We start from the raw sequence: 11,730 nt of genomic DNA on the forward strand, positions 1-11,730 counted from the left end.
AAAGGTCCTTTCCAACCTAAATGATTCTAGAACAGTGTGCATGACTCCTTGAACACCTGTATGAAGATGAGTGAAAAATGCTATGCTATGTCATCTGGCCCAGGCAGTCATTCTGCCAGACACCCTCCTCACCCTTCCCACTGCGCTCCTTCAGAGTGCATGGTGAGACCCTCAAGCTGACCCAACTCCCAGCTTGGCCGCATCTGGCAGCCTTAATCTCCTGAGCTGCACTATAAATCTGTGCATATTCAGGAAAATAAAGGGGGATCTCCCTTATGCCTACACTATCTACTCACACTCCTAGATCCTCCGTAGCAGACATGGGTGGAAACCCACACAGTTAGACTGATGAAGAGGGAGAACTAACTGCTCCCTTGTTCCCTGCCATGGATATCCATGCAGTCACAGGCTGTCCTTTCCCCTGTCCAAGGCGTTGGTAGGTCCTCAGGGACTAATTTTTGAGTGGTTTATGATCTTCAGCCTTACCACCAAAATACCTGTATTAACACATCTTGAGACATACAAGAGGTGGATCCAGTGGGTCATACTGTGATTTTGTTTTTGTAAGTCTACCTGTCACACAACTCCTGGGTTTACATTTCTTTGGAATTGTCTTTAAAATGTACTGTAGAAAGCATAAATGTATACTTACCTCTCAAGGAACCTGATGGCTACATGCAATGGCCAACAAATACAACAATCAACTGACAGCTCTACCAGGGTCCACATAATTCTTCTGACCTCCTGCTTTGCAAGCAAAAGGAAAGCAAAAGAACTTCAAATTCCCTAAGCCACCATTTACAAGTAACTGAGATCTTGGCTTTTCAATAGGTTTTAAAGACAACATAATCCCTCTGGAAACCAGCAGTGAGTCTCTGAGTCCCTCAACTGTCCTTGGAAATTCCAGCCTAAGGTCTTGCTCCTGTTCCCATTGAAGTAATTAAATTAATGAAATTCAAGATAGGGCAGCAGAGGAAGCGTAGTCCAGACAACCAAAGACAAGGTTAAGAACAAGAAATTACAAAACCCAGTCCCATGCCTCCTTTTCTATGGATTTTGCCAAGTCGCTTACTTTTCTTGCCCTTTTCCTCATCTATTTTTAGACTCAGTGGTTTATTCACCTATTTTAAAAAAAGATTTGTTCACCTCTAAATCCACTACATGATCTTCAAGTCATTAATTTTCTTGGATAAAGACATCACTGACAACCAGCTCTGCTTCTCATCACATGTTGCAGCACAGCCAAGTGCAGCCTGGATTCCCCTCTCTGCTCCCTGCTGTCTGCATGAACTCACACTGGAGAGAGAAGACAGTGCTATGCAGAAGGGAAGACCATACCAGAAGGGGTTTTGGACTGTGCTTGTGAGCCACAAGGATGCAGGATGTGAGGAGGCTGCTGATGGCGGAAGCTGGTAAAGATGCAAGCCCACGCTACCCTCTGGGATTTAACTCCACAGGAAGGAGGTCTCATGACTAATGCACCACACTTGGGCCTCTGGTGCATCAGCATTGCTAACTGCAGGCATTTTGAGGCTTGCTTTCCCACCCACACTTTCTCCACTAAATCCTTCCATTCCCAGTGCTTGGGCATGAATAGCCCTGGCTCTCAACTTCTGTATACGTTCCTGGTACATAACCACCCCAGCTGCAACACTCATCTTTGCTTGTCCAGTTTGCAGTGCAGCAATGACCTGCTGCCACTGTCCTCCACTGGTCCCATTCTCTCCATCCATCCATCCTTACATCCATCCATCCATCACCCTGTTTGCACAGAGGCTTGGCAGCACTTTAGGCTGCCCCGGTTATGGTTTCTCCTCCACAGGCTGCTCCAGACTGCCATCATATCCCTCTCCACTGAGGCATCACAAGCTGCTTCACAGCCAACTGGAGGGGCATATAGGCCTTCTGGTGACTATGAAAGGGATATTCCAAGATCATGGGTTTGGCTATACAATTTCCCATTTTGACCTTTGAAGTCAGTCTTGGTGAAAGAACCTGGAATGAGTTGAACATTTAGTGCAGGCGTCAGCATATTGCAATCACCAGACCTGATGTACTTAAGAAATGATGTACTTAAGCCACCTTAAGAAGACCACAAAGGTCTTGTGAAGCAAGATACCCTTTGTATAAACAAGGTATGCCTTGCTAACGACTGTGCCCCTGAAGAAGAACTAAAAGACTGATAAGAAGGGAATATCCTACCCCAGGAGGCACGAAAAGTTGAATAATTGCTAATAGGCATGAAGTCAGCAAAAATCTTCCATAACTGGAGGAAAGGTGTGATGGGTTAACCCTGGCTGGACACCAGGTGCCCACCAAAGCCGTTCTATCACTCCCCCTCCTTCTCAGCTGGACAGGGGAGAGAAAATATAACAAAGAGCTTGTGGGTCGAGATAAGGACAGGAGAGATCACTCACCAATTACTGTCACGGGCAAAACAGACTCAGTTTGGGGAAAATTAACTCAATTTATTACAAATCAACCAGAGTAGGGTAATGAGAAATAAAACCAAATCTCAGAACACCTTCCCTCCACCCCTCCCTTCTTCCCGGGCACAACTTCACTCCCGGATTCTCTACCAACCCCCCAGCAGCACAGGGGGACGGGGATGGGGTTTACGGTCAGTTCATCACACGTTATTTTCTGCCACTTCATCCTCCTCAGGGGGAGGACTCATCACACTCTTCCCCTGCTCCAGCATGGGGTCCCACCCATGGGAGACAGTCCTCCATGAACTTCTCCAACGTGGGTCCTTCCCACGGGCTGCAGTTCTTCACGAACTGCTTCAGCATGGGTCCTTTCCACGGTGTGCAGTCCTTCAGGCACAGACTGCTCCAGCGTGGGTCCCCCACGGGGTCACAAGTCCTGCCAGAAAACCTGCTCCGTGGGCTCCTCTCTCCACAGACCCGCAGGTCCTGCCAGGAGCCTGCTCCAGCGCAGGGTTCCCACGGGGTCACAGCCTCCTTCGGGAACCCACCTGCTCCGGCGTGGGGTCCTCCACGGGCTGCAGGTGGATATCTGCTCCACCATGGACCTCCATGGGCTGCAGAGGGACAGCCTGCCTCACCATGGTCTTCCCCACGGGCTGCAGGGGAATCTCTGCTCCGGCGCCTGGAGCATCTTCTCCCCCTCTTTCTTCACTGACCTTGGTGTCCGCAGGATTGTTTCTCTTACATGTTCTCACTCCTCTCTCCGGCTGCCGTTTTCCGTCTGTCCCAACTTTTTTCCTTCTTAAAAATGTTATCACAGAGGCGTTACCACTATTGCTGATTGGCTCGGCCTTGGCCAGCGGCGGGTCCATCTTAGAGCCGGCTGGTATGGGCTCTGTCGGACACAGGGGAAGCTTCCAGCAGTTTCTTACAGAAGCCACCCCTGTAACCCCCCCGCTACCAAAACCTTGCCACACAAAGCCAATACAAAAGGTAAAGGCGGCAGGGGGAGATCACGACCACCGACTCAATTCAAGACCAAAAGACTTACCCCCCCCACTCTCCTTGAGCATGTGCTGTAGAATAAAAGAACACTGTACCTTTAGTTCGAAGTGGGGAAACTTTAGCCCAATAGAAACTGTGGTAGATAAGCAACTACCAGTAATAGTTTTGGGGAAGAACTTTGGAAATTGAATATGTATAACTCAACTGTATAAATTGCTTGCCCGTTTAGGCAAACATTTAAACCTGATTAAGACCTGTTATTTAAGTTATTTTGATTTCAATCAATACACTTACACTGCAATTATTTTTTCCTTGGAAATTTCTCATTTGCTGGGAGAAAAACAAAAATAAATGAATAATGCTAGAAACTGTGGCTGGGGCACTAAGGAGCCAAAAATGTGGAAGTCCTATTTATCACTTACACTGTGCCTATGCCCACAAACTGCTTATTTCCATAAAATGTATTAAAAATTGACCTTCTGAGAGAAAAGTTGCATTTTGATAGAACTCTCTTAGCAAATTAAAAACATATAAGGGTAAAACATTTTTCTTTTTTTTTTTTCCACCCAAATTCAGTGTCTTAATACACAATTACTTTCTGGAATTGTTGAAGAATAACTCAGAGATTTAGAATAGTCTGACTATTTTGTGCAAGATGTATTTTGTATATATCAAATTAACAAGTAAGGCTGTAATCAGAAAGGCACACAGTTGGCATTCATAGAGTAAGGACACCCTGGAACAATTAGGCCTTGATGCTTTGAGGATGCTTTGTGTGCATTGCCAACTTGGCAAGAATGCTCAAGGTCCATCAGAGAGAAAAGAAACGTTCTTGAGATAACAAGAAGGATAATTGAACCTAAGAAAAGTACGATGTGACTGATAAAAGGAAACATCCTGCTCCAGAAGGTGCCAAAGGCTGGATGATTGCCAAAGAAGCATGAACTGGGGGAAAGGTAAAGGTGGCAGGGGGAGATCGCGACCTCTGACTCAATTCCAGGCTGGAAGACCTTGCCCCCCCACACCTGCAAGGAGCATGCGTGCTAATCTACATAGCAAGCAAGGCTAATCTAAATATAACTGGCCAATAGTAGATGAGATGTTGACTACTAACCAATGAATGTAAATTTAGGCGGGTTTTTACTAAATACATTAGTTTGGTGTGGTGTGCTAGCTTTGTGGAGTTACCACCTAGCACCCATCTTTGCGCAAATATGAAATAAATAATGTCTCTCCTGAGTGTGTGATTATTGGCTCGTTGCACACCGGGAAATGAATCCACTTTTCAGACAACCAAATCAGAACCATTTACTAAATACCTGTTTCACCTAGTGTTACGCATGCTTTCTTAAAGGCATCAGCAACTCAGCTGGCTGTGTTCTCATGTATCATCAGACCAGTATATTAACCAGGACAGAGGCATCCCATATTTGGAGTAAAGTAGCTATTACAACAGCAGGATAAAGTTGGCCTGCTGATTCTTTTATTGGAGTAGTTGAGAGAGAGACAACCACTTTTGCAATGAGGAAAATTCATTCTGTGTACAGAGCAACCCATATGCTCCCATTGGTAAGACAGTACCTGTGGGGTAGGAAGAGGAGGGGAGACATTTTAAGCAGCAGGCAAATTTAATTCGTGGATTTCTGTAGGGAGACACTGACAGAGAGGCCTCCTTGGCATTGCTCATCTTTCATGGCATCTTCTTCTGCAACCCTGGCAGCCTGCGTCTGGCTCCTTAACTTCAAAATGGGCCAAGTGAGAGGGCATGAAGAGTGCAGGAGCAGAGCACTTGAGCTGGGTTTGCCTGTGACTCAGTAGGAGAGGTAAACAAAAGAGGTCTGTCGTGGAAAACAAGTAACACTTCTGGCCTCGCTAGGAATACAAGGTAATATGAGCCTTAAACTCCAAGCTGTTGCCATGCAGAAAGACTTTAGCTTCTAACATGCCATGCTTCACCTTAGCAGGACCCTGCAAAGCCCAGTCTTGCTGGCTGTGCTCCTGGGTGCAGAGAGCTCTTGGTGCAGGGCTTGCCTGTGTCCCCCTCCAAGGAGCTGGTCCCCAAACCCCACAGGAGGCACCAGGGAGATGATGGAGGGAACTCACCTGCTGGCTGGCACGTCCTGGAGCCAGGCTTGAGGCAGTGGCTAGTCTGCTCCACCAGCACCTGCAGGCAAACTGAGTTTGTGTCACTATGCCTATGTGAGCTGCCAGGCAGCAATGCTGAGAGGGCCCAGGGAAGCAGTGGGAGAGACTAACACTTTGGAGGTCTAGTTCCTGCTTTCCATTTCACTCCTCTTTACAAGATACCGCCAATGGTAAGAGTCAGCAGCAGGGTACAGAGCTGGGTCATACGCTTTGGTGCTTGAGGCAAATTGAGGCTGGCACCAAGAAGAGGTACCCGAGAGCCTGCTGCATCCCCAGCAGCATGAACACATCACAGCAGCCTGTGGTATTCAAGGGTCCCACAGTAACCATGTGGAAACGGTACTCCCGCTGTGATGCCCTTATGGGGCAGTCCACGTACGCCTCTAATGTAATAGCACAGCCCGGGTCTAACATCTGACTCCATCCCATATTGCAGAACTGTGTTTAAGAAGCCTCCAACATGTAATGTCTTGAATGCAGCAATGAAGCCATAAACCAAGAATACAGGTACCAGAGCTTTATTAGATGTTTCACTGGATACAAAGAAACTGGATTTTATGTTATTCTTTTTTTTTTTACATTAAATATGCATTCTTGTCATAAAAATTCACATTTGCTATATAGAACTGTAGGCATTTTTTACACAACATTTATTAAAGTACCACTGAATAGATCCTAAAAAGAGAAGGTGCAGCTCTGTGAACCTTTGTGGGCACAACGCACAGGGAGCTCCATGTTTTCAGTGTTAAACAATTGTCCTTCCCACTGAAACGTAGAAAAGTCATTCAAATGTATTAATGCTCATTGGGAATAATAAGGCTTCTGTACAGAAACCCTGAACAGTGTCAGAAGGCAGTGTGGCAATAACATACTAATCATCACACTGCATGATCCTAAAGCTACTCATGACTGAGGCAGTCAAAAACTTAACATCTGTCCTGACAAGCCCAGCTATTTATTTATTTTTTTTTAGGTTGCATTTTTAACCACATATTTTTATTTTCAATACTAATAATTACATATAAAGCCCAGAATTCTGCTTTAAGGATCCCAGCAAAACTGATTTGCTAGTGTCAAGCATTTCAGCTACTCTAGGAATCTCTGGCGATCAAATTGACCTTTGTAGGACCAAGAGCTGAGGGAAGAGACTAGTACATGTCATCTCACTGCAGAAAAAAAAGCCTAAGTGTACCTCCATCTTAGGAGATACTCATTGGTGTATCATCTAATTTGTTTTTAATTTGGAGGGAGAAAGTTTAAAACTGAATGTTCATCAGCCAAGGTGAGGCCCATCTAAGAGTATATGTGTACATAACTTGGAGTGTGGAGATAAACCATCCCGGGACATCAGATGTGGAACACTGCCATCTTTTAGCCCTGTACTCAACATCTTATAAGAACTTGTGGATTGTGATGGCGTACTGAGGATGACAAACCTATAATACTCACTTTGAGCAGTGTTGCTCACAGCTGGCAATTAAAGGGATGAGTATGCAGAAGCTGAGATAAGAAGCACTGAGTAGAGGCAAAGGAGAAGAGTGGGAAGATGTTGTATTTTAAGTAGACAAAGATAACAGAAGAGGGTCTGAAATCAGACTTCTGCCTTCCCTCAATCACTGTTCAGGTGGGTCTGACTGAAGCTGGCCTCACACCAAATGTACTGTAGGCCAGGCGTGCTCTGCCTACTCCTGCTCAATGGGCCAGGCATGAGGTGGACTCTGTGTTCAGTACGTCTTTCAGAATTACCACTGGTGTCAGGCAGAGGCATCTCAGACAGAAACCATGAAGGGAGAGCTAGACCTGGCTGTGGGAATGGTAGAGGGGTCATACCTGTGGGCAATGTAGAGATTCCTAACTAGAGCACTAGGTCCTGCCAGCCACTGGGAAATTATTATTGCTTTTTTAATTAAAGCTGCCACAGCTCCTGAAAGCAGAATGCTGTATGCGGGCAGGCCAGGCCAGGCTGCTCAGCCTCTGACATTTATCATTTTAACATAAGGATTTTTACAGTCCACCCTAGATTGGAACAGAGTTCAGAGCTCTTCCTGCAAATTTACAGCTACATTCCAGCACAGGACATGAGCAGTATTGCATAGCATCCAGGTGCTTCCCCAAAGCCAGGATACCACCACCTTTGTATCATGATTGTATCCCAGAAGAAGAATTTTAGGCCGTTCAATAACATGAACACAGTTCCCGCTGACATCAGCAGGAGCTGTGTGTGCACAGAAGTGATTTGATCCGTATCACACTGGAAACCATGTCTTTGCCACCTTGTACAATCAAGGTAGTTGATCAGGCAAACATGCTGTTCTTTTTTTACCAATATGTAAGTGAGCTCCAAGCAACTTCAAGTTTAACTCCTTAGTGCCGAAAAGTGAGGGAGTCAGCCCTATAGACAATCCTCGGTAACATTTGAAATCAGAACTGATAATTATAGGATTCAAACAAGATTATGCAAATGCATTAAGGCAGGTTACATAACTGCCCTTTCCTTTAGGATTGATTATTATTTCCTCATACATTGTAGACAATCCATACTCCCATACACACAGATACCTACAAAACAGCAGCACAGTAAAAACTAAATAGATCACTGAACTCCAACATACTTGTAATCAATACATTGCACATACTATACAGCATATTTTAACCTCATTTTTGGGTAAACATATACAATTCAGAACAATTCTGTAACACAGAAGCTACCACTGAGATATGGCAAATACATCATACACTATTAGCTTTTACTTCACTGAGAAGGAGTTTAGACATTTAAAATGGTGTTAACTGAACTGTTGAAATCACCAAATAGCCTGCTCAGTTGCTAATACCTAGTGCTCCATATACTATATTCAGGATAAACAGCACTGGAGCTGCGTTTTCAGGGCACTCCAGTTTTTTGATATTGTGGAGTTAACCTCCACAATTTTAAATTTCCTTTGCAATACAGCATATACTTACTATGCACTGACTATCTGCTCCCTTTCATCCCAGCGTAAAACTTTAGTAACTGCTTTGAAATTAGTAGAAATGGTCTAGATTTGTATCAGTATGACAGAAAGACTTAGCCCAGCATACAGGATCATACATTTCCTCTCATGCACATATACATATATATACACATGTGTATGTTTAAAAGAATGGCTTGAAATGGCAGAACCTACAAAACCAGTAATGTAACCAACAGCAAATGAATGTAAATAACCCACTGATTTTAAAACTAGGCTCCTGTGGTCTGATTCTGATTTTACTCTTCTCCACACAAGGCAGGAATCAGACACCTGGAACCAGCTGCTATTTGGTTCAAATCGCTGCAGGTTGGATCGGTATCAAAAGAGATTCTCAGCTTGTGTAAACTGAAAAATGGAGCCAGGTAGGTTTACACCAGCTGAGACACTGACTTTTGGCTTGTGTTGTGCAACGCAGTTGCAATTTTTCAAGTATGACTGAAAGAAAGAATCAAGTAATCACGTGAAAATGTCAGAAAACAATACTACTTGATGTGTATACAATGAACATAGCGAGGGGGAAAATGAGCACGAGAAGAGAAAAAAATGTTTTGACAAAGAATGACATGACAGTTTTAGTAAACAGATGTTATGAAGATCAATAGTGTAGACAGGTATTTTTCCTCTGATGGGCTGATTACAGTCATCTAATTTCCCATGCAAGATTGCTCATAATACATGTGTAGAAACCTCCCAAACGAATCAGGTCAGAACAACTCATCTGACCCAATCCCACAAGCACATTTCTGCTTGAAATCAAAGAGAGTTTTAGCTGCATATGGGTGGCAAAACTGGGCTCTTGAATGGTCAAGTTGTGCTGCATAGTCCTTTCTGGCTTGTTCTTTTCTGGCGAGATCTCCCAAACAATATCAATGGGGAGTGCATCCCTATCAGGACAGTTTGACTACAGTTTTGGGGCCTTGCAGATGAAATCGCCAGAAAAGTGTGGATAGTATGCCCCCCCCCTTTTTTGTTTTAGTAATTAAGGCAAGTTTGCTTACCTGTCCCCTACCATAAAGTGCTGTGCTTCTCCAACAGAAAGGAGATCAACAGCTAAATGAAATCATAATTTTTCTGACCAAAATTTAACATTTTGCTAAGATTTCCCCTCCCCCATTAATGGAGAAATGATATGATTTGTCTATTATCCTTCTCATCAGAGGATTTTCTTTTTGCTTTGCTTTTATCTTCCAGTACCCAAATGACAATTAGAATAAAACTGATGCTAAGTGAACATTTCATAACAATGCTAATAAGCTCAAGATATGGCATAGCTCTATATTTATTCATATATACAGGCACACACACGCACACACCTTTTCTTAAATACAGCAGAACATTTGCTTTGAGTACACCTTTGTGTAAGCGAAAAGCTTGGGGTGTCTGGTGTGCGTTTGAGCGGGAGGCCTCAGGAGGAACTCGGTGTTAGTGTTCTCAGATTCAACAGAATTTCAATCAGAATCCAAAAAAGAAACATTGTTTTTGCTCCACCCAAAGATTCAGATTATTTTACTATATTAAAAGGATAGTTTAAATGTTTCAACTATACTTAAGTAGCTGAAGGATGACAGGAAGAATCTGGAAACAAACAAATCCAGCTAAACAGAAGAATGAAAAGAGCATTTCACACCACATCTCCAATAAATAAGCAAACATTTTCATGTTTCTATATGGGACATCCCACATAAAAGAAAAGGTACTCCTTCACAAACTATGCAAAATACACAAGTTTTCAGTTTGCACAGGGTTCAAGAAAACATATGCTCATGTTTCATTTTATGTGTCCATTGCATTAATTTTGCTTGGAGAGCCTGTGGAAAGTGGAAACAAAGTGCATCAACCCACCCCATATCTTGCTTAGCTGTGGGTGAAAGGACTCGAGTCCTACCCCTTGTTCAATGCAAAGATGGGCTGTGACTCTTGGTAAATTTTTGGGGCACTTTGGGTCAAGTTTTAATACTGTTGTCGTGGTTTAACCCCAGCCAGCAACTAAACACCACGCAGCCGCTCACTCACTCCCCCATCCCACTGGCTTAGATCACAGCTTTCACTGAGGATGAATCTTACAGTCCTAACCTATACAGAAAAAAACTGCTACTGAAGGAGGCATCATAACTTTGTAACACCTGCCGTTTCTTCAACCAAATTTATAATACTCCTGTCCAGAAACCAGAATATCATTATGCAAGTGTGCATGGGTGTCTTTGTATCATATACATACATTTAAATGCATCTTTATAGTACACATACACTTAAACATTTCTTTATAGTACACACACACACACACTTTTTCCAAGGCACCCTCTCAGTACAAAATAGCAGCAAGTGTTCATTTTATTCTACTTCTTTGTAAACTAAAACCAACAACAAAAACCCTACCACCTCCCCATAACCCACCTGTTCAATGAGATCATTTTTGTTTTTCTAAAATCTGATGGTAGATGCTAGTCCTTATCATCTGACAGAAAATAGCAAAGGACCGTATGATGCCATTCTCTCTTCTCACTCAACCAAAAGTTCTAGTAATATCAATGGAAATTTGACCTTAGTCTTATCCCATAAGGCCCTGCAATATTTCAAAGAGCATTTTCCTTGTAAGACATTATGGTATCTATTGTTTTGCACAAATGAAATGGTTTGCTTTCCAAAGTTGTGTGCCTGTGCATTGATGTATCCAGGAGATATGATTGATTGCATTGTATCCAGTTAGGTTTCATACAGTGGCAATGCTCTCATTTTATAACTAACTCACTAAATTTTCTATATATTTGAGTTTTATGTGTTTCATTAAAAGTAGGATGATCAGAGATTCTGCTGCTAGAACAGTGCCATTCATTAGACTTCTGACCTTGTGTTATGCAGTATTATATCCCACAAACAATTTAAGGACATTAGGGTATTGTTATTAGCTAGATATTGAACTACTACACTCTTAAGTACAGCAATTTTTCACTGATGAAGCTGGCACTGATTTTTTTGTAATCAGCAGAGAAGTGTTGTGTTCATAGCTGTCTTAAAGAGAAGCTTAGACTGCACCTATTTTTTTTTTAAGTGCAGTTTTAATCCTGCAGAAAGCACGTTTCCACTATGGGAAAAAATCCTGCCCACCTTACAGTACACACAATTTATTGATCCTATGC

The 11,730-nt window shown here is 43.2% G+C and overlaps 1 protein-coding gene across 1 annotated transcript in view; it reads right to left on the reverse strand.

The window, feature by feature from the left end:
• The window catches only part of LOC128136032 (complement component C6-like), a 39,264-nt gene extending 33,256 nt beyond the window's left edge, over nucleotides 1–6,008 (reverse strand). Inside the window, 2 exon segments of the mRNA XM_052775123.1 lie at nucleotides 5,538–5,598; nucleotides 5,833–6,008. Coding sequence (XP_052631083.1) covers nucleotides 5,538–5,598; nucleotides 5,833–6,008 — 237 coding nt within the window.
• Between the last annotated feature and the right edge of the window lie 5,722 nt (nucleotides 6,009–11,730).

The sequence above is a fragment of the Harpia harpyja genome, chromosome W (genome assembly GCF_026419915.1).
Source record: "Harpia harpyja isolate bHarHar1 chromosome W, bHarHar1 primary haplotype, whole genome shotgun sequence".
Lineage (NCBI taxonomy): Eukaryota > Metazoa > Chordata > Aves > Accipitriformes > Accipitridae > Harpia > Harpia harpyja.